Source organism: Lemur catta, chromosome 5, assembly GCF_020740605.2.
Source record: "Lemur catta isolate mLemCat1 chromosome 5, mLemCat1.pri, whole genome shotgun sequence".
NCBI lineage: Eukaryota > Metazoa > Chordata > Mammalia > Primates > Lemuridae > Lemur > Lemur catta.
In genome coordinates this window covers 12,339,755-12,364,328 of record NC_059132.1, presented here as the reverse complement: position 1 = coordinate 12,364,328, position 24,574 = coordinate 12,339,755, and the positions used below count along the sequence as shown (strand labels likewise).

Here is a 24,574-nt window from a genome sequence, read left to right as displayed (position 1 = left end):
GAGACAGGGTCTCACTCTTGCTCAGGCTGGTCTCGAACTCCTGAGCTCAAGTGATCCTCCCACTCAGTCTCCCAGAGTGCTAGGTTTACAGGTGTGAACTACCGTGCCCGACCCATAGTTTTGAATTGAGTATAGTTTGGGTTTTATCATGGAATATTGTTTTTTATATTCTAATTAATTTATTTAGCACACATTTGTTGAGCACCTGCTATGTTAGGGAATATAGAACTCTCATGAAAATTATTTGAGAATATAGTTTGTAATGTATTTCTGACCTGTGCTAATCTTTGAGTGACACTGAACATGCATTTTTCCTCTTAAACATTATAAACATTATCAACTAGCTTAATAGTTTTATTTCATTTTAATTCATAAGCTGTTTAATCTTTAAGGCAAATAAATTCAACTTTAGGTATGACAAAAACATTGTGTAAATGACATTTCCAAATATTTTATTAATGTAGCCATTAATGTGTTTCTAAATACACTTGCATTTGGAAATTTTAAATTTTTGAAAAATTATTTATAGTTTTCCAAACTATTTAGAAATTTATAAATATACACTTATTGTATAAGATACCTTATACATTTGTACGTAACGTGTGCTTATTTATGTTCTATGACAAAATGGTACCACAAAAGGCAAACTTTAAATATGAATAGCAGAATTCAGGTCTCACTACATGTCAAAGAAAAGCTCCATGAGCTACTTATAGGTGCTTTCTCACGTTTACAAACTGAATTATTAAAGTTTAAAGCCTTAAGCTATACATCTTGCCGGGTACTTAGGTTGGGCAATTTCTGTTTGCTGAATATTTATCAGATATATTCCATGATTTTTAATAGACCTAAGCTCTAGTTAATCCCTCAGTGTTATACATTTTAAAGCCCTATGTATATTTAAAATATCATGTAACATTTTAAAAAATAGTTCTTTCCAATATTCTTGAGGAATGCATCTAGTTAATGGATGATGGTGCTAGTCAGTAAAATAGCTGCTGTCATTTTACTGTCTATAAGACCTTAAAAAAAAAAAGCCTCAACATAAGAACATTACTCAGAATGTTCTTATACTCAGAAAAATACCCTAATTATGGTAATGGAAGTCAGATCTGGATTCTAGATATGGCTCTGCCACTTACTAGCTATGTGACCTAGGGCAAGCTCTTCTACCTTCCTTATCCTTCATTTTTCTCATTTCTTTTGTCTGGTCTTTTTGAGGATAAAATGAGATATGTCTAATATTTGGCTTCCAGACGATTCTGTTGTTGTGTAAGAAAGCAAGTCATCAAACAAATATTAATTCAAAGTCTTATTCAAAGAATAGCATAATTTCTTCTTGCTTTTATTTCTTTGTTCTTAAAAAAATAGGATAATTTCTTAAAAGGTGAAAAGTAGTGTATAAAGGGTGTGTGATGAACTTAATTTTAAATAAATGAACAACAATTTTTAAAATCAAATCGAATCACTGTACTTAAAAAAATAAAATCAAATAAAAAAATAAGAAAATCACTGCGGGAACTGATGATCTTCTTGAACACTGCTGAAAAATACAATGCCCAACTGGTGATTTTTTTACCCCCATGTCTTCTTAATTTTTTATTATGGAAAAATTTAAACATATTCCATAATAGACAAAACAGTCTTGTGAACTCCCATGTCCATGTCACCTAGCTTCAACAGTTATCAGCTCCTGGGCAGTTCTCTTTTGTCTATACCCTTAACCTTCTCTCTCTCCCCTTTCCTATTAATATTATTTTGAAGTAATTCTCAGATATCATATCACTTCATCTGTAAATGGTTCAGTATGTGTGTCTAAAAGGTAAGGAATCTTTTTTATAAAAACAAAAACAAAAATTTTTTTCAAGTTATTTTTTTATTTTTATTTTTTTCAAGTTATTTTTTAAAGAAAGATAGTAAGTAACTGAAGCAAGGCCCACATTTCTATTGTACCTGTTCAGCCTATTTCACTGCTCAACCTGCTGCTAATTCTAAGGAAATAACTGTTGGCTTTATCTCTTCCTCCTGAGCCATCAAATGGAAAAAAAAAGAGAGCTAAAGCTCCAAAATATCCACCGGTGACCAGAAATTTGGGGAGGAGATTGTACCTTTTCCTCCCTTCATCTCAGCCTTCCTCTAGGTTCAGGCTTCTGTGGACTTGTGGGGAGGACCTCTGGAAGGAAGAGAGAACAGGACAGGACTGAGCGTTTTGGTTGTAGTATTTTTGTTTTTGTTTTTTAAGAGGAATATAGAGGTTTGGTGTCTTTTGCAAGCCTTTGGACTGCATCAAACTTTTTTTATTTCTTGCTTTTGATGTGCAAATGTTTGATGCTTTCAAAGGACTATGGACTGGGAATACTTAACCATGGCCAACGTGATCCTTCTCATGAAGTACAGTGTGGTGACCTGTTTTTTGCTGAGTGTTGAGGAGTGCCTTCTGCCAAGAGACTCTGGAGAGCTAAGGATGGTGTGGGAGGAGTTGTGAGGGCCCAGGAAGGTGGAGACTGGGCACAGGCTGCTTTTTGAGATTGCTATCAAGGCTTCCAAAAGAGATGTCAGGGTCACAGGACACAAGGGTTATAGTTTAGGAAAAAAGATTGTACATTTGGGTGGACCATTCTCCCTGCTGACCCTGGACCCTACTGAGGCCTAAGAGACATGGAGAAAAGGAACCTAGGCAGCCAATCAAGGTCTTCATGGGTCTTCATGATATCCCTTAGGGCTGAGTTTTAGTACATTTACCTACTTTAATGATCTCTTGCCCTGAATAGCTTATTAGGTAGGAGAAGAAATCTTATACTGATATTTTTGGGTTCAGACGTTTGGGCTTATTTTGGTTATCTCTATGAAAATGGGTTAAAGGAAATAGCACAGAACAGCCGAATTATTCAGATACAACCAAGACCTAATTTAAAATGTGAGTTTCATGTTCTTTGTCCGTTGCACCAGAGATTGAAGGGGCAACGGACATGAATAAGTCCACCAAATGCCCGATATTATGCCTGTGCTGTCACGTCTTGTCTCATTTCCTTCTCACCACAGTTTTATAAAGGAGGTGTTGTTACCCTCGTTTTTGCTGATGAAATCAAGGTTCAATGATTGTTGCAGTATAAAAATCACTTGCTTAATATACGGCGATTTGAACTCAGGTCTTGTAATAGATTTTAATTATTTCTTTCTGCCAGGCAAGATTAGAATGAACAAACTGTCAGGAAGAAGAAAAAGTCTATTCATCTAGGAACTAATCGAGCCTTGAATGCCAGTTTGTTTTTTTTTTAATACAAATAAGTTGTGACAAGAAGTGTTTATCACTTGAAGGGTTTCTAATGTTCAAAATGAGTGTAGTTTATTTAGTGAAGGTGGAATTAAAAAATGTTCCCAAAGGCTTTCTGGAGAAACGATCTGATTTGTCAGTTCAGGTGGGATCCAAATGGAGCTATTGATCCAGTCAGGGTAATACACTGAAGACATTCATGCATTTAGTTCTAGTTTGTAATTCTATTAGCAAACATTTGGTAGTCTAAGATCTATAAGACTCTGCCTTCATTAAAGAGGTCTTGATGAAAAAGTACTGACTGAAGAGGGAACTTGTTAAGAAATATGAGATGCTATTCAATGTGGTTCCTCCTAAAGTCAGATAATTACCTCTTTGACTTTAACTTCTGACACTTGTTTGCATTCAGGCCATGTCCACACAATGAAGGATTTCGTATCTCTCAGGTGTCAATAGAGGGACAATTCTAGGCCATGACAAGACTCATTTAAGCAGACCACTTTTTTTAGCTTTTGTTCTCAAGTCAGACTCTGCCACTTACTATGTGACTTTGTAGGCAGTTAGTTAACTTCTCATAGCTTCATTGGCCTAAAATGGGGACAATAAATAACAGTACTGACTTCACATGGTGGTTGTGAGGAACTAATGTATGTAATTGATAATATAATTCATGTAAGATGCACAACACAGAGCCAGGAGGAACATGTTAGCCACTTTCTATATTGGTGGTGGTGGATTTATGGCATGCTACACATATGCTACAATATGTGGATATGGAGATGAGTGAAGGTCATAGTTCAGTGGGTAGATAGTTATACCAGAGCATATCAATATCATGTGGGATGTCAGAGTGCTAGGGAGATGCAAGGGGAAAGGGACATATTGCCTGCACAGGGATGCGAAGGTCATTTGGAAGTAGGATCTTGAAAGTTGGTATAGTCAACTCTTGATAACCTGTGGGCTTATATATTATTTAATCCAAGAAGAATATTTACATTTTGGAAAATCTTGTATTAAAACTCCCATAGCTACCTTTGATTAATTATGGGCTCTTCTGGCATCTCAAACTTCCTGTTTATTTTGGCAGCTGACACACTGGCATAGACTTTACTTTCAAACCAAAATATTTTCCTTTCCCTTCTTCACCAGGGAAAGTTTAAGCCAGAAAGAGAAACTTCCATAGCCTGATTCAGATACGTAGCATTCTGAGAAGTGATGATCACAGTAATGTATGCTTTTACAGAAAGAGAATGAGTAAAGGGGTAGATGGATTTTGGCTTTGGTTCTTAATAATGTGGTTACATTCAATTAATTACATTTTGTGTTTTAGTTAGACCCAGTCTAGTAACGCCAAAACACACTAACTCAAGTATAAAAAGAACTGACAATTGGTTGTGGTGGTGGTAGTGGTAGCATAGGGTATATTTAGATGAGAAAGTTTAGGTTGAGGAGTTATTGCCTCTGAGGACAAAACTTAGCTGTGAACATCCCAACATCCTAGACAAAAAGTGAAACATGTTAAGTTATACAGCTCTCATTCTCTTAGTGAAAGTAAGCATACTTTTAAACAAGACTGAAACCTTTTTGAAAGAAATTTGCCTTGTGGGTCTCTAATCATGGGGCATTGACAGACATAGAGAATTTTTCCTTAGTAACAAATTTTATAAGAAAATTCATAGGTGTTTAACAAATGTCAGTTATTAATATTTTACACTTATTAAAGTCTGAGATCATACTGTTAAGTCAAAATTCTATAGGCAAGTCAGAAGGGACCAGGATATACTACATAGTTTTCTAATGATGTGACTTAATAAATAGAATGTTAAGGAATGCATGATTAGCATATCCTTTATTTAAACTGTTTTTCTTGGATAAAGATGGCTTATAGGGCATTTGACCAAAAGTTTTGAGAGAGAGGAAACACAACATTAGTAAATACCTGAAGGGCAGATATTCTTTTTTTTTTTTTGAGACAGAGTCTTGCTTTGTTGCCCAGGCTAGAGTGAGTGCCCTGGCGTCAGCCTAGCTCACAGCAACCTCAAACTCCTGAGCTTCAGCGATCCTACTGCCTCAGCCTCCCGGGTAGCTGGGACTACAGGCATGTGCCACCATGCCCAGCTAATTTTTTCTATATATATTTTAGTTGGCCAGATAATTTCTTTCTATTTTTTTAGTAGAGACGGGGTCTCGCTCTTGCTCAGGCTGGTCTCGAACTCCTGACCTCGAGCGATCCACCCGCTTCGGCCTTCCAGAGTGCTAGGATTACAGGCATGAGCCACTGCGCCTGGCCAGATATTCTGTGTTGTTGAATGATAAAAGAGCCACATGCTTAAGATATTGAAACCAAATATAGTATTTTAGAAACCAAAGATAATATTTTATTGTGAAAATGTAAGCATCAGATTTGTATTTTGTTTCTTCATAATGGTGAACCACTCAACAATTCTGCATTTGTTGCCATTGAACTTGATTATAATCTTTCCCAAGGTGTGGACCTTAGAGCTTGGAAGACAAAGCTTTGTTTCAGATTTCGAAAGGTTTTTTGTAAGGAAAGGTTACAGTGATTCTGATAGAATATTTAAGCTGGTCTGTATCACTGCCAGTTAACCAGGATGTAAGCTACAAATCACACCCCCAAGTATCTAATGAAGTTACCCCATTGAAGGGAATTGCTTAACTCAGTAGTTCTCAAAGTATAGTCCCTGGCATCACTTGGAAACTTGTAAGAAATGTGAATTTTTGGACCCTACTTAGACCTACTAAATGAGAAACTCTGGGGGTGAACCCAGTAATCTGTGTTTTAGTAAGACCTACAGGTGATTCTTATGTACTCTGATGTGTGAGGAACACTGACTTAGATCATTCATCTGGATATTAAAAATTGCCACAGATGATTACTTTGGTTTGTGGCATAATTAAAATTTAGTGGTTCTTCCTGATAGTAATGGACCAACAGGTTCACGTGCTTCTTGTGGCTACTTCTGAAATATTATGAAATACCTTGTCATTAGCTGTATGCTGATGTAGGTCTTCCTATTTTGCTATGGCAGGCAAGATTATTCAGGTGTATATTAAAAGGGTCCTGTCCTTTGAAATATTCATTTTGTTTTGTCAGCAGCTTATTTTTTGCAACTTTTATTTTCACAGTAGTATCATATGGTTTTTCTTTTAGAAAGTAGCCTGTGAAGTAGAGATGACAGAAACTGAAACCAACCAGTTACTGACATGCAACTCCATATATTAAATATGACAGTTAAAATTACAAAATAAAATGAGATCTAAGTATTGTAATATAGTTTGCTTTGCCTAGCCTTGAACATAATTGGTGCTCTTTTATTTTCATTCATGATCATTAAGCTCACACGTTCTAGAGTCAGAAGACCTGGTTTCAAATTCTGCCTCCTCCACTTACCTAACATTGATGAAGTTGTTTAATTACTCTAAGCTTCAGTTTCTTCATCTGTGAAATGGTGTAGTAACTGAACATACCTAATTGTATAGGGTTTTTGTGAGGAATAAATGAGATTATGCATGTAACCCATAATGGTAGCTGCTGATATTATTATTACTACCACTGCTACTCCTATGGTTAGTAGGCAACCCAGAGATGCATTTGTTATGGGTCTCTAATTTGTGTGTCATATCTATCTATCATCTCAGTGAGGAGAAGAAAGAAGATAATTTTTTTCTTTCATGTCTTATGGTTTTGGCAGCTCTAATATCATTTATTAATTAATATTTGTGTAAGTAAAATATAAGTAATATTTGAGTGCCTACTGTTTGCCAGGCACTAGCCAGCCTGTTCATGCCCTCAGGGCCCTTGAAGAGTAGTGGCTCTTTTATTCAAATGTATGTCTTAATTAGTGTGGTCCTTTGACTGCCATGATCATCACCTTACCCAAGGAAGTAGCGATACTTAGGCTTGAATCCTGACCAGGTTGCTGAACTATGAGGTAACCTACTGCATATTAATAGTAAACTGTGTAAGTTTTCCTTAGTCTCAGTTTTTATTAGTAAAACAGTAATAGTAAAATCTAACTTAAGAGGTTTGAAGATTAAGACAGTATTATTAAAGTACCTAGAATAATATCAGGAACTTAGCAGATGCTCAATAAAGGGTAGTTCTTCTTTTCTACTTTTTTTCCAAGAAACTGGCAGTGGTGGATAGAAGCAAACAGAGTTGTCAGTGTCTTTTGTTTTATAAAAGATTCTTTTGTCTTTTATCTGAAACCAGGATAATTCACTCTCCTTTCCCCCAATAAATTGTTTTTAAGTAGATTTTTTTTTCCAAAAAAGTTTGTTATTTTGCATTATGCATAGCATAATGAAAATGCAGTGACTTTTCTTTTAAGACTCTAAGAGTTCATTTTCTTACTGATCTATTATTGACCCCTACCTTTTTGTGAGCCAAAAGGTAATGGACTTTGATTAGTCATTCTCATCCTTATTTTTGGTTCCTGCTATAATTGTCATCATAATTTAAACTGTAAATCTTGGAATATCACAGACATCTTAGGATGTCAGAAAGCTAGAATACCAATTTATTTTTGAGCTAGGAAAGGGACATTAGAGGTCTAATCAAACCGCTTCCTTTTATGGACCAGGAAGGAGGTCCAGAAGGTGAAAGTGCCCAGGGTCACATAATATGCCAGGCAGAATTGAGGCTTCCTAGTTTCTAATGTTTCTTCCACTTCTGTGTGCTAGTGTTCATGTTTTGGTCATCAGCTCAAGTTCAGTCAAGAAGAACTATCACTTCACCATGGATTGTTTAGCAGTAAAAGAAGAGCTATCACCTAACAAGGTTTCTATTTTACAGTTAATTTACTTTTTGAGACTGGAATTTGGTCCAATTAGCAACCAAAAATGGCAAAATCAAAGAATGAAATATGGAAATCAAAGTACTCTTATTTTATTGATTTGACTCTGTTACATAGGAAAAACAGCATTGTGCTGTTCTTATACCTTGGGTTTGTTTATTTATGTCTCTGTCTCCTTCTTTCTACTTCCTGATGGTACAGACACTTATATTTTAGGATTTTTTTTATTGGATGTTAAAAATGGACAGAAAAGATCAGTGAGGGAGTAAATCAAGAATTATAAACTTTAAACCCTCTCTGACATCAGAATGTTTATTTGACAAAATATGTGGCTTTTGGACTCTTTACCAATGCATCATAAGAAATAAAATGTTAAACAAATGTAAAATAGTTTATAATGAGTATAATTGCCAGTAAGGTTGGGTCATGGGAAATACATATTAGACTAGGTTTGACAAGAATGTGGTACCAGTGCCCTTAGGTGTTAGACCTTGTATTTACTAATCATCAGCTGTCTATTGAGGCACTGGTTCCTTCTGAGTTCACGTAGAACCTGTGAATCCTTCTCAACACATTGCATCTGAGAGACAGTACCAGTTGATCAGAGTTTATATATTGGTATTTACTTGTCATCCATGTATTAAATTATAGCCAATTAAAGGAAAAATTAGTATCATTACTAAAAATTTGTGTAAAAAGAATAGAGTCTTTTTCTTTTATCCCATAAAACATTACTGAAATTTTAAAATTGCACTTAGAATTTTAGTTTCAATATACTTTAACAGTTAGACATCAGTGGTTATAAATTTAGTAAACATCTTTATATTCTAGGCAGTATGCTTGGGGTGGGGCAGTGGTTTGGTATGGTTTACTAAATTCTAGTACTACATTCAGAAACTTGTTGGTAAAAAGAAGCCTTCTTGACTTACTAGAAATAGCTTTTTATAAAACAAACCAAGCAAAAACACTGTTATGTTCTTTATCAACTGCTTCTTTTCAGTGCTTGTCATTCAGTGATTGGCAAAATGCAAGTTCCAGAAATTCACAAGGTTGCTTACTATGCTAGTTGTATGAAAAAGAATACACTGAGTTCTCCCCTCTCCTCATCCCCACCATTAGTTATTTTGACAAAAGAAAACATAGAGCTCTATAGAGGGAAAGGAGAAATATTAAAACAAATCTTAAGGGAGTAGGGGAGAAATATTTTAAATGTTTAAAAATTACTTGAAGGGATCCATCCATTCATTGATTTAACAAACATTTGCATGCTTTCTACCTGCCAGGACCTGTGTGAGGCACAGTGATATGGAAATGTAGGGCAGTGCTTCTCAACCTATTTCACATCATGACACATGTAGAAAATGATAATACTTAAACAGAGATCATCTGCCAGGGAGCTCCTGCCACCTCAGGACCTGCTGGGCAGTCCTGTGGGCTGAGGACATGACTATCTTGGCACACCATCACCCCATTTGAAGTGGACACACTAGGAACATTTGATGTAAAGACATGGTTCCTGCCCTTGGGAAGCTCACAGTCAGTGAACAGACTCCGGGAATCATTGCCTCCAAGACTGGTTTGTAATGGGGATGGAAAGAGTGCGTGGCCCAGTTATGGGAGTGGTTTGTAGATTGCTGAAAGAGAACAAATCCAGCTACTATAGAAAAACATAGTGTAACTTTGTATTAGCTTAAACCTTAAATTATGCCTCAAATCCACTTTGCTTCCAAAAGAATATGCAGTAGGGGGTTTTGACTTAATTCAGTGCTTGAGATGAGGAAGTATAAAAACAGAACAGTTTCTTTTATGAATACTAACCCTTAGAAATTCTGATTCTGGGCATACATCCTTCTGGCTCTCTATAGATAGACCTTGTTGAGGAGATGAGGATAATGAGGAAAAAATCAGTAGGAAAAGGTGGCAAAGATGTTCTGGAGGGAATCATACCAGTTTAGAGCCGAATAGGATGTTAAGGCACCCATCCCTTCTCCCCTTTCCTCATCCTCACCCCAGCCTTCTACCCTGGGGAAAAACCTGCAATACTCTCTCCTACCTCTGATATTAGATTATATCCAAATATAACTGCCCTTAGACTCTTCGAGTTGCAGAGGTAAAATGTTTGTATCTAAAACAATTCACTCAGTGAACATTACTGAATATCTACATGATGAGATGGGATCAGGAGGGAGTGGTTCCTATTTCAGGGAGGCTTAATAATCACACAGAGTGACAAGTGTTATAGAACCACGGAAGAGAAATGTCAGGTCAGTTAAAAAAAATGCTCTTGAGTCAAGGACATGCTTTGTCACCCTAGAGGTTCTAGAAAATCGCTAGGAAAGTGGAAAAATGAGGTCCCAACAAATTTGTTTGTTTTACAAAGGATAAAATTAGGAGGTGATATTTTTTAAAAGCCAAAGCTTTGAATTAAAAAGTAATGTAAAAGAAAATATAACTGAAGAGAAGATTTTAGAATCCTGCTTGTCAGATTCCTTTGGAAGCCTTTGTTTTTCCTTTAATATTCATGCAGTGGCCTGTGTGTGTGTGTGTGTGTGTGTGTGTTTGTGTTTGTGTGTGCGCGCGCTCGTGGTATTTATTCTTAAGGTGGGTCAGAAGCATGTATTATTGCTTCCTCTCAGAGTTTAATATTAAAAAGTTTTCATCTCCTACTTTTAATTTATCAAGTTAAACTTTAATTTTAGTTATCTCTAGTACTCTTCATCCTGAGGAATGCCAGAGCAGTTGGGATGTTGTATTATTTTAGGATTCCTTACCCACTCCTGAAATGCAATTGGTTAAGCTAGAGTTTAGACTCAAATGTACTCCACACCCTTTCTTCCCTTTAATTTTTTTTTTTCCTTATGAAAAATGCTCAGCTTTATTTTGAAACTGTGGCCATTATTTTTTTTTATTTCAGCTTATTATGGGGGTACAAAATTTCAGGTTATGTATATTGTCCATGCCCTCCCCACATCCCCCCAAGTCAGAGATTCAAGCGTGTCCATTCCCCAGACAGTGTGCATCACAAAATCAAGCCAACCTTTGCAAGTTGAGATAGTAAATAAGCATTGAAAAATTTTTTTGTTGTTGTTTTCTCATCCAGATTTTAACTCTGATCAGTTGTCCTTTTATCCTTATTTACCAGAAGTAATGACTGGGTTGTTTGGGGACCTAATAACATGTTGCACTGGGGGTAGGAAGGGCTAGACTATGCTTCAGCAGTTCTCTATTGGTATTTTCATTCTTCTCCTTAGAGAATGCCTCCTGACAGTAACGAGAGCAGTGCCTGTGCTTCGTTCTTCCAGGTTTATTTTTTTATTGGAGGAGGGGAGATTCTACCCAAATTGTTTTTTATGTATTTTTGCGGGGATGTGGAGGAGGTTCTGTCTACTTTGCATATGGATTATTCATTTTAAAAGAAAATCTTTAGAGAAGGTAAATTCATTAACATTCACAGACAGCGTTGGTATTAATAATATAGAGATGGATAAATCAATCATATTTTTATTTTCTTAAAATAAGGGCATAATTTGTCATGATTTCCCAATGATATTTATTTTGTGATGCTTTGCCATTTAGTGGTCTTATTTTCAAAAGTTGGCTTATAAGAAAATATAGCAAGTCCGAATAGCACCAATCTGGCAGATAACTACTGGAACAAGTTTGGAAAGCTTTACCATACTATTGCAATCTTAAGTGGTGAGAAGATTAAGAATTTTTTTTATATTTGTTTAATGGTCTTAACTAATATGGAAATTAGTTTTAATGTTTCTATTTTAAACATTAAAGTAGTTGCTTTTGTTGAAATTATTGTTAGAAATCAAATCATTCTTTGCTGAGCCCTGTGTATGTACTTTTGTGGCTTTTAATGTTTGGTAAGTGTTATGATAACATTTAATAATTACCTTATACATACAGTAATATTGTTACTTTTTGATCTATATCCCATCAAATGTAACTTATTACCCTCTTTTACATTAAAATGCAATTTTAAAAAATGGTTTGTGGCTGTTTGTCTTTACAGGATCGCCCCAGGACATTTGACATGCACTCACTGGAGAGTTCACTTATTGACATAATGAGAGCTGAAAATGATACCATTAAAGGTAAATTTAGAAATATAACCAGTTGATTTTAGAAAATAGTTAAAACTGTGTATTATCTATTTAATCTGATGAGCAGTATGACAGATATTATGGAGTCATATTTTGTATCTAGTAAGTGCCATCAGTTTTATACATGTACCTCTTTTTGCTAAAAAAAAAAAACAAGCATATTTGATGGACATCATGATACCAATGAAGCATACTACAAGAGTACTAATTGCTAAGAGTGGACAGTTAAAGACAAGAACCGTACACCTCATTTTTTAATGTCTTAGGCAATCACTTCTCAGTGCTTCGGTGGTATGTGTCTACCACTTGTGACAGTGACTATACACCAGGAAGAGTTCGTTCAAGTGTTGGTAGATTTTTTTTGCCTAGTTTCCCATTTTAAGAAATGGCCAACAGTTTCAAAGTTAAAATGAAGTTTCATGATTCTTGAGATTTTTTTCTATGTATTATGTTTAAAAAAATAGTACTATTCTTCCTACTTGGTTTGTGGTCTCGATTCTGTTACTGACTAGCTGCATTATCTTGAATAAGACATTCAGTTTGACTAGGCCTCAGTTTCTTCATCTTTATAATAAGAGATTTAGAATCACCCTGTAGAGCTCCTGGGGAGCTTTACAAATAAAATACAGATGCCTGGGCCCCACCTTATGTATGGGGTGGGGGCTCGCATGTTATTTTTTAATGTCTCAGATGATACTAACATGTAGCCAGGGTTGAGAATTATCAAACGAGATGTTCTCTAAGGACCCTTCCTTTGTTTGGTTTTGTGAAAACTACCACACAAAATAAAACATTTTTCTTCACACACACAAAAAAAATCTCAGATTACTAGAAAGCAGTTTTATTAAAAAATAAATTTGTTATGTTTGCTATATTTGATCATCCCACTTAAGTTGTGAGTTTGTTCCTTGGTTTGTCCATTCATTCATTCATTCATTCAGTGATTCAGTGTTTACTACCCAAGTCTGCTTTGTGCCAGACATAAAGCTTTGCTCTGGGGTCAAAGGTGGCAAGGCAGCCTATGGCTTCAACTTGTGACTAGCCTAGCCTAGCTTTCCCTTGAGTTTGGCTTATCATATTACTGATGCAGTAAAAGTTTTCCATATTTTTCAATAGATCGACAATGGAAATTTCTTAATGGGGAAAGTTTTGGGGGTTCTGGAAAGATGAAAAATAATATGTGAAAAAATAGGCATCATCTGATGAGATAAGTTTGAAATAAGAATATTTTGAAGGTCTTTACTGAATTCCTGATGGAATTCTGGTGAATGTCTCTAATCCAGATGTATGCTCTATGTCTGAAGAAAGATGATCTCTCACTTAGAATTGGCTTTATTTCTGCTACTTTTTAGCACTATGACTTTGGGTAGTCCTTCAGCCTCTTTGACCCTTTGTTTTCTCCTCAGAAAAAGTAGAGTCAGAGGCTATTTCTAGCACTAGAAAAATTGTCCACTCTTAAAAAGCAGCTAAAGGAAAAATCTGAATAAGGTTTTTGGATTGTACCAATGTCAATTTCCTGGTTTTGTACTATAGTTATATAAAATGTTACTGTTTGAGAACACTGGGTTTATAAAGGGTCCAAGAGGATCTCTGTACTTCTTTTTGCAACTTGCTGTGAATCTATAATTTTTTCAAAATTAAAAGTTAAATACAGAAAAAGTAGCTAAAGGACAATTGTTTATCTTTAGATGTATTTAATTCCCTTAGCACATCTTTTTTGAGAGCCTCCTATGGTACTAGATAATAGGGATAATAAGTAATTAGGAATCATTTTTTATGATAAGTGTCTGGTTTTTATCAGAGAAAACACAGGTTACAAACAGCAGTAGATATAAACAGTTTGTTATGTGATGTTTCTAGGAACAAGCCTCTAACTAGTTCTTAGGGTAGCTATAAGAGTTTGCACACATTGTTCTAATAGGATTAACAGTCAGATTTCCAAGTTTCAGCCAGGTTATCTCCCTTAGGTTTCTTTATTTCCTCTAGTTTGCTAAGTGGGTTATTGTATAAAGTTCCACGTTTATTCTATATTCCCTTTTAAATTTATTCTTACCAATTTTTACCTAAATTAAGTTTCTTCAAGCTAATTCTGTAGGGATAATCAAAAGTTAAGTCTGATGATAGAAAAAATTAAGTCTGATTGGTCTAGTCTGGGAACATGAAGATTTTATAAAATTGTGATACATAGAAGGCAGCATGGCAGAATTGATAGGCAGTGGGTTTTGGAATCAGATCTGGATTTAAACTGCCACTCTGCCACTACAGTTTGTGGAGGCCAGGAAGGAGGATTAAATGATATGACGCAGCTATAGAATTCAGCATGTTGCCTCATTTGTAGAAGACACTTAAGAGATGATATGAATTCTTACTAAACATCTAGTAAGTTGAATTGAGAAAGCCAGTTTCAATTTAAGTTTAGGGGCCAATCTGGCTTGACTATATTAAATTAACTTTGTGTGTTCTTTCCTTCAAAGAGCAGTAAAGAATTCACAGAAGAGTGCACATGGAACTAAAATGCCAGGTTATAGTTACACTTGATTTTTTTCTGAAACAAAGATCATGAACTTTGTATCACTGTAGTCTGTCACTACCAAAATGTTGTTTTGCTCAGGTTAATATTTTATTTCTTGCCAAACTCTCTTCTGATATAGATAGTTGTTTTAGGAACACTATGCTTGATTTTTTTAAAAAATTATTTATTTATTTTTAATTTTTTATCTTGTGAGATTTTGTTTAAAGGTGATAAAATTTGAATACCTTAAAAAATAACAGATTCTCATTTTAAAATAGGTATCTAACACCTGCCAATTCATTTTGAAATTAAATAAATGAATAAAATACTCTCCTAGTGCTTTGCTTGCTTAGACACAGAAAATAGAAAATTGGCATTAATTCTGAGACTAGTAGAATATACACCTCTCAAAAAAAATACAAAAATTTAACTAACAGGATTAATTTGAGAGTTGTTTTAAAAAGACTCCACCATTTTATAATTTTATACTTGGGTTCATTTTATCTTAAAAACAATTTTATAAAACATATTATGAATGACTGCATTTATTTTTATCTTTCATTTCCAGTTTGTCATAGATACATGGTTTGTGTGTGGGTTTAAATAATAGAGGTAAAATTGATACAAGAACTACAGGTTGAGTCTGTTGGTGTGACTATGTTATTACTTTAAATTTTTTAAAAAGCCAGAAAACTGGCTTTTTTCATTTGGGAAAAAAAGTCTCCCTTGATGTGGTGGGGTTTAAAAATTTTGTTTTTCCTGTCAACAAACAAGATACTTAATGTGCCTAGGAACCTTCAAATACAGTTTTTGGATTTCTTTATGAATGTGTTGTTGATTCCAACTGGCTTGTTGGAAAACTTTGATCTCTCTCTCTTTTTTTTTCTTTTAACAAATTTTCAAAAGGAGTACTTAGCCTTCATTTCACAATTTATCTTAGTTTTTTTATGGTTTATTTTTAATTGTTTTTCTAAGAATTTTAAGGCTGCTATCATTTTTTTCCATGTACATGGGTTTAGCTCCTTGGGGAGGAAAAGGGTCCTCCCCATACCTTATCTCCATGTCCTTTCTCTGGTCGTCTGGCATGTCTGTAAGTTATTTTTATCCACGAAATTGTGTATTGCCTTCTCTATAACCAACACCAGTGACAATTTGAGGAAGCTCTTCCCCAGAGACCGATTTCATTTTCTTTACTGCACACCCAGTCTCATAAGCTAAGAGCCTGAGCTACAGACTGATTTTGAATTTTGATCTCCCAGGTGGGAGCTTGTGCATTGCTACAATATTATTAGGCTTATCAAGTATTTTCTTCACCTAGACAGAAAAATCTTTTACTATCGTAGATGCTCAGATGGTTATTTGGGGAATATTGTATCTTACTGTTATTTGTGTTTTTTCTCGCCTGTGAAATTGGTACTTATTATTTAGAAATGGAGCAGCATGAAATAGATTAAAACCACATGTGGATACATCTGTTTTCAGCCTCCTGAAGCATAGGTTGCACACAGTGAAATAAAGATTCATGAAGCAGTGTTATATTCAGTGTATACTCAGAGAGACCTCTGAAAATTAAGGAGGCTTTTTTTCTCTCCTGTGTGTGAAGGGAATATAAGGATGTAGGTATAAACCAAGAAGTAGTGGTTTATAGAATGGAAGCAGAGGGAGACAGCACTGGCATAAAGAGAAAAAAACAGTGCTTAAAAATTATCAGATATCAAACAGAATATAACAATCCACAATTTCATGATAGTGGTGCAGTATTTTAAATCCGATATATGAAAACAATTTAATATCCAATTTGCTTCATTTCACTAGAAAGCCAAATTCAGTCAGCAGAATTATTGAGAGACCAAAGGTAATCTGTAAATTGTCAGAAAATTATAGTTCTTCAGATATTAATTAACTTATGAGTCAGAATATCATATTTTTCCTTTGAATATTGGCAAAATGGAGTCTTTTTCTTTTCATATTGCTATAAAAGTATCTTGCTTTCAGTTTTTGGAAGGGAGAACTCAACATATTCACCACAATTCCTCTGAGTTTTAGGCATTTCAAATACTTAATTTGAATGTAAGCAATAATGTTTGCATTCAGAAAAGCAAGTTGTTTCAAGTGCCAGTCTTTTACATATCCCCATGGTGCCCAAGAAACCTATTGCATATGAAGAGTAAGCAGTGGGAGCATGTTATACAGCTAAACACATTACTGCTTCACTTCCTTCATGCATTCATTTAGTAATTATTTATTTTAAGAGCTGTGGATCTCCTCCAGAAATGCTGTTTTAAATTCCTGACTGCCAAAGGTGTTGTGACCTTACATTTTAAAACACTTTTGATATTTTTTTCTTTATCTACATGTTAGTTAGGGGCCCTTCCCCCGACTAATTTTCATTGCTGTGAATTTGTTTGAAACAAATGCTTAAATGAGTGGGCAAGTGATGATTCCATCTGTGCCTCTTTTTTTTTGTTGTTGTTGTTGCTAAGCGAAAGAATTTATAATAGTCTCTTGAGAAGAAAATCATGAAACTAAATTGAAAGTTTAGTACACAAAGCTTGTTTCGTTAATTTCATAAAAGATTTTTTTTTTTAATGTCATTGTAAGAGAGTGGCTGTTGGGTTAACTATTTAAATTCTATATCTTTACAATAGGGAGAGAATGAGTTTAGTGTTACTTTTAAAAAACAATAATGGCCAGGAAACCTTAAGTTTTCTTTTGATATGCAATTCTCCTAATATTCCTGTATTCCAAATTATAGTTCCTTAGTTGTCTATTTTTTTTATTTTTTATTTTTCCTTAGTTGTCTATTTTAGAAAACATGTTGTATACTGATACAGATGTGTTAAAACAGATATTTTATATGGATACTGACCTTATGTAGGCTAAGATAGCTCTAGAAACCCGCTATGAGAGTTGCTGAATATAGGACTGAATTTTGTCATTTTGTTTATGTCATGATATATGTCATAAATTGGAAATAATTTGGGAATAAATAGAATTTTAAAAAATGAAAGGAATTCCTACTAAAGTAGTTTCTGTTGCTTTAATATTAGAATGATTCATTTCAACTAGGAATGGTGGGGGGAGGGTATCATTTCTTACAGTATTTAACCTTTTTCTATTTAAATGGGTTTGCCTGTGGCAATTTGGGAACAGATTACTGTGTACCCTAACCCAACTTTCCCAACCTTTTTAAAGGCTTAGATGGACATTTTCCTTTAAGGCACATTTAATGGGGTATGATTCAAAGTACCATAAAGAAGAAATGGATAATGCAAACCAGTTAATTTTACTTGGATTTATAATCAGATTTCTCTTTCCAAGCAAATTACTATTATGTGGCATAAAATGTCTTCTGGCGAACTGGGGAATCTTTAAATATTACAAGTCTTTAGGATTCAGAGTCAGCCAGGCAGCTGCCCTGCAAGTCTGGCTGGAGCCTTCCTGAACTGGGCTGGCTCTTTCTTGCTCTGTTTGGATGATACCAAGTAATTCGAAGCAGCCTAGCAGGGGAGTGGCTGAGGTCTCCTGAGAGTAGAAAATTGCCTTCCTCCTAGAAGCGTCGTGAGTAGTAGAGTAAGGTACCTAGCAAAGAGTACAGGTTAAACTGGGCTACGATTAACTTTGTGTGTGGCTATTTAGAAGTGAAGTGTGTTTCCTCTCCTCCTGCACTTTCCCTTTCCTGACTACAGAAATGGAACATCCTAAACAGCCTTTCTTTTTTGCCTTGGCTTAGTTGTGCTGTAGGATTGGGACCTGGGCATCTGTGTTGAGGTAACTTCTATTGTGAGGAAGTAGAGGACAAAGTCTTGTGTCATGATTTTTCTTTGTATTTCTTGGTGCAGGGCCCTTCTGAATTTTGAACAACTGCCTGCTTTCTGGGTTGCTTTTGATTAGGATTTGTTGGATCCCTCACGGCACTGTGTAGGTGGAGCTTACAAAGGTGTGGATTTTGAACAATGTGACTACACTTTTTCAGATTTGGGGTTGCTGCTGTTTTTGCCTTTTGGGATTTTTTAAGGGGAGGAGGAGGAGGAGGAGGAGGCGAAATGCCTGGGAAAGAAAACAGTGTGATGTGTGTGAACTCGATATGTTTGTAGGATTGGATGGAGGTCTTCCTCATTCTGGCCTCTGAATTGAAACCATACCAAACGTATCTTGTGCGTGTGCCAGGGCCTCATCTGTCCCGATTACTTACATAACACCTACTGGTTAGTCAGAGTAGTGATTTCCTGCCCTCTACCTTCCACACAGTGATAGAATGTTTGACCCTTGATTTTATTTGTTCTGAAAATCATATAAGCAGTTGTCACAAAGGGAGAATTTATCTTATGTCATCCATGATGTCATCCATTGATTACTTAAGCAGCCCCTTGTCTTAATCCTGAACATTGAGCACAGGTTATCCTACTTTGAGTCCATGAAATTGAATGGTCATCTTAAAATATTGTTTCAATGCTGATTTTACCTGTGTGAGAGGTGGGAGTAAAGGCAGGAAAAGGGAAAAGTAATAGTAAACTTTTTATTTTATTAATATTAGGTTTAAGATCCTAAACATTTCTATAAATAATTCATTAAGCCATTAGCATTTTTTTTCTTTTCAATTGTAGTAAGGTTCTCTTATTCTGTGGCTGTTGTGACTTCATTTTGTTTGGCAAACATTTGGGGAAGGGATTGGTAAAGGAATAAACTATATGTGGTAAATAGAGATAAATCAGAAAACAGGCAGCAATCAGGTAACAAACTGACAAGTGCTTCTCTTCTATGTTTTACGTTGTCACACTAAGTTTTGTGTATAATTTAAGCTTAGATTTTATCATGTGGATGGACAAAAATAGTAATATTCTCCATTCAGTAATGAAATCCGAGTGACATTTAAATAGTAACATTTTCAGACTTTGCCTGCGGTTTGTCAAAGATAAATATTAAGGGCCCCCCCTACTGTATAACAGAGAAAGGGGTTCAGAACATTTATAGGGATCCATGTTGCTCATGCTCCATGTTCAAATTAATGTAGTGGATTGTACACGTTTGATAGTATCACATTATTTTTCTGTTTTTTCCTTCTATATTTTAAAATTCTATAGAGGTTATTCTTGCTGTCTCATTTCCTGACAGCTACTATAGCAGCCCTGTGTACTACTATCTGCTTAATAAAAGCACTTTGTTCTCTATGAAGGTCTTAAGGCTTTCCTTAATCCTGTTATATAATCCCAGACTGCGTTATTTGCTGACTTTGGGAGAGAGGAAGCTGTGCCGCCTGATTCATAGCTGTCATGAAAATATCTAAGATTCTCTTTGCATTCGATTTAGCAACAGGAAGGAGGGAAAGGTTCACAGTTGTGCCACAAAATTATTACTTCCTGATATGCATGGAATTTCTACCTGAATATGGTATACAGTTGATTAATTTATCAGCTATATCTGCCTGAATTATGAATTTATTTTTCCCTTCATGTTGCCACTATCCTTATTACCAAAGCTAAAAGAGGGGAAAGAGAGAAAACTAAGTGAATTTGTTCCTGGTTTAGCAATACAATTTATAAAAGGAATACTTCTTAACTAGTTTTAAACTAATTACCATTCTTTGAATCGGATAGTGAGATGGCCAGGCTGCCTCTGGTCTTTATTTTGAAATTGACTGATTCTGAATTCAGTCCCACATTAGTGCACTTAGTTCTAAAAGCAAGGCTTTGTTTTCTTCTGGGTATTACCTGGTAACCAGTCAATTAAGAACATTAGTGGAACTCTGAAGGGAAAGCAGTTCCATAATCTCTTTGGAATCCAGTTGGGCAGACGCCAGTTGCTATACATTGGGAAAGAAAGGAGGAATCAACCAATTAGAGGACCTTTTTAGTGCTTGAGAAACCAACAGTAAAGTGTAGATCTTAATTCTGAAGAGCAGCCATGATTAATTGAAGTATAAAGAACTAAAAAAAAAAAAATCTAACTTCTACTGCCTATAATATTCCAATAATGAATGTCTGGCAAGGATGACTACTAAATAGAGGTATTTAAATCAACCACTTGATTTCCTTGTTGTTAATGATCAGAATTTGTTAGCATATAACAGACTTTCCCAAGTGTTGAATAAAAGCAGAAGTATTTAGGATTGTGTTCAAACCTGGCTCTGCCACTAGCAGTTCTGTGGCCTTAGGGTGGTTACCAGACCTTGACTTCCTCACCTGTAAATGGAGGGGTTGAACTTAATAGCCTTTAAATTATCATTGGCAGTTCTATACAGTCTTAGGTTACAAAATTGAAGCTTTTATAGATTAATGACTGAAAGTAGCACATAAATATCATGTGAATCCGGGTGTGGCAGTATTTAATATTGAGTAGCTTGTAGAAGGGATATAACCAGAAATCAAATTTAGTCAGCTGAGTGAAGGCTTTGCTTCTAGATTGCATCTTTTCTTTTTTAAGATAGGCCTAAAAATTATTATGTTTGGGAAACAGTTGTTTAAACTTGGCCTCAACAAAATGTTTTTGTTCTTCATTTGGGGCCCATGGGCCTCTTCAGCCATGAGAATTATTTGATGGAGCCTGTGAACCCATCAGTGACTGAGCATTCCAGTTACGTGATAGATATGTCACTTACGTACATATGATTATCTTCCAGAAGCACGCAGATGCTAATGTAATGTGATTAAAACACATTTAAAGGTGTTGCTGACTTCATAGTGGCCCTTTGTTATTAAAGTTTTTGTTGCTGTTGTTTTACCTGTAGCATTCACTGGGGTAGGGGTGAGGTAGAGGGTAGGGGTCTTCACTTTCCATAGAGGAAAGCCTCTATGAAATATTTTGATTAAAGTAGGTCTTAATAGTTACAAAAGGTTATGAAACACTGTTCTAGAGAACTTCTCTAATTGCTCTGCTTTCTACTCCTACCATTAATGCTTCCTGTTGCCAAAAGGAACATAACATAAAAAAGGAATTTAATGGAGGAAATGGTGAGGAGGAGGACAGAGAGGAGTGAGGGAGGAGGTCCCTTACCCTATCTTAGATTGTCATCTCTACCAAATAGCATTTTGAACCTTCTGATATCTGAAGCTGTCTTTTTGCCCTTTAAGGCAGAACGAGGAGTGTGGGCTGTTTAGGCTACATCCTGCATAATGTCTGACAAGGTGTAGCATGGCAGTTCTTGTTAGAAGGGTGAGACAGGTACTACTAAAACCTTCTTTAAACAACGTGGTTTGAAAGTATCTTACAATTTAGCTTCTGCTTATACTTCAGCTCCGCTAACATTTGAGCATATTCTACCTACCAGGTAGGCTGAAGGACACTTGACGTTGGACTGCATTTTTTCTTTTTGAGGTATACCTGGACAATCTGTATGGAAAGAAGCATTAACATAACAATCAGTTTTCAGTGAAAGGGCACTTACTTCTGACACCATTTCTTTTATTGGGTGCCCCTTTCTGAGAATTATCTCTAACCTTAATCCTTACAGTAACTTTTTATGTGAGTTTTGTGGTCTCCATTTTACAGATGAAAAAAATTGAAGTTCAGAGAGATGCAACAGCTTCTGTAAAGTCATTCAACTTCCTGGTACCTAGAGGATCAAGATAGTAACACAACCTCTGGCTCCTGGTTCAAAGGCTGAAGTATTTATTGTGCATCCTTTAGGAGGGAAACAAACATAAGAAAACTTAAACATTTTTGTCTGTATGCTTTGACAGAGGGTAGGCATTAATATGTCTTAATTTTAATTTAGAAGACTGGATACAGATTTTAAAATCTGATTTTATCATCATAATCCTCTGTGAAAGAGTTGGATCTCACTCTTGCTGGTTTTATAGGAAGAATTCCTTTTTGGGGGTTGGAGGTCAAGATGGAATCACGGAGGGAACTTTTTCAAGCTGACTTGTTCTCTTCTCTGATTCTGATTCACCAGGTTTGTCATGGAACTTAAGCATGTGTATTCCTCAGTTGACTTAGATATACTGCTCTCCTTTCCCACCCCCACCTTCACTCCACTTTAGGTGTACATATAAAGTTCAAAGCTGTCTGAGGCCATTCATAGAAGGAGACTTTAAAAAGTTCATGGAAAAATGGAATTCAAAGATTAAAATAAAAAATATAAACTTTATTTATCAATATAAGCTCCACCAAGTTCAAAACACTTTTGCAAGTGATGATAAACAGCCATTTAATCCATCTCTAAAGAACTGAGGGTCCTGGGAACTTAACCATGTCAAGCAGTCTTTTTCACATTATTAACTAAAGAAAAATGGGTGCCTTTTACAGATTTTTTAAGATTAGGAAACAAAAAAGAGTCAGGAGGAGCCAAATCAGGACTGTAAGGTGGATGCCCTATGATTTCACATCAAAACTCTAACAAAATTGCCCTTGTTTGATGAGAGGAACAAGCAGGAGCATTGTCATGGTGGAGAATTCTCTGGTGAAGCTTTTTCAGGCACTTTTCTGCTAAAATTTCAGCTTTCTCAAAACAGATGTTATTAAGCAGATGTTATTGCTTTTTGGCCCTCCAGAAAATCAACAAGCAAAATGCCTTCAGCATCTCAAAAGACTGTTGTCATGACTTTTACTCTTGATTGGTCCACTTTTCCTTTGACGGGGCACTTCCACCTCTTGGTAGCCATTGCTTTGGTTGTGCTTTGTCTTCAGGATTGTACTGGTAAAGCCATGTTTCATCTCCTGTTACAATTCTTTAAAAAATGCTTTAGAATCTTGATCCCACTTGTTTAAAATTTCCATTGAAAGCTCTGTTCTTATCTACAGCTGTTAGTGCCCATCGAGTGGAAAGTTTGCTCAACTTTAACTTTTCAGTCAGAATTTGTAAGTTGAACCAATTGAGATGTCTGTGGTGTTGGCTATTGTTTGTGCTGTTAATCGTAGATCCTTTTCATTTAGGGCACTAATAAGATTAATTTTTCCCTCACAAATTGATGTGGATAGTCTGCCACTGTGGGCTTCATCTTCAACATTGCCTTGTCCGTCCTTAAAATGAGCTATCCATTTGTAAACTGCTGATTTCTTTGGGGCATTGTCCTCATAAACTTTTCATAAAGCATCAGTCATTTCACCATTCTTCCCTCCAAGCTTCACCATAAATTTGATGTTTGCTCTTGATTCGATTTTGGCAGAATTCATGTTGCTCTGGAAGAGGCTCTTTTCAAACTGATGTCTTCTCCCAAATTAGATTCTGTTCAGACATGTTATAGCAAGTTAGTACAAGTTTATTTGGGTGAAAAAATTTGAAAGCTATGCATAGTTTTTTTTTAATAATACACATTTTCCATGAACTTTTTGAAGACCCCCATACAACAAATACACATCAAGGCGCCAGGTTCTATTTTAGTTTGTTTGGATCCACCAGGGACTAAAAGCAAAGACACCTGGCCTCATGCAGTGTATTCTCTAAATAATTAGCATATGTCTTTAAATGGCCTGTTTATTATTTAATTTTGAAGGTTAACAAATAAGAGGAAGACTGAGAACCTTGAGTATTGACAGGAGAAAATAAAGACTGGGCCTTCTGAGAAATTTTAACAAAAGGTGGAAATCTTAGATCAGATATGAAATTCAAGTACCTTTTTCATTAAAGTTCAAAAAAGTCAGTGGGGTGTGGGTGGCTCATGCCTGTAATTCTAGCACTTTGGGAGGCTAAAGTGGGAGGATTGCTTGAGCTCAGGAGTTTGAGACCAGCCTAAGCAAGAGTGATACCCCATTTACAAAAAAGAGAAAAATTAGCTGGGCATGGTGATGTGTGCCTGCTTGTATTCCCATCTACTCTGGAGGCTGAGGCAGGAGGATTGCTTAAGGCCAGGAGTTTGAAGTTGCAGTGAGCTATGATGATGCCACTACACTCTAGCCCAGGTGACAGAGTGAGACCCTG

General features: G+C 35.7%; 1 protein-coding gene across 2 annotated transcripts in view; it reads left to right on the top strand.

Annotated features, from left to right (window-relative positions):
• CPEB4 (cytoplasmic polyadenylation element binding protein 4) overlaps nucleotides 1-24,574 on the top strand; it is a 67,362-nt gene that overhangs the window by 8,705 nt on the left and 34,083 nt on the right. For both annotated transcript variants that reach the window (XM_045551146.1, XM_045551145.1), the window contains exon 2: nucleotides 12,113-12,194. In XM_045551146.1, coding sequence (XP_045407102.1) covers nucleotides 12,113-12,194 — 82 coding nt within the window. The remainder of the gene's footprint in view (nucleotides 1-12,112; nucleotides 12,195-24,574) is intronic.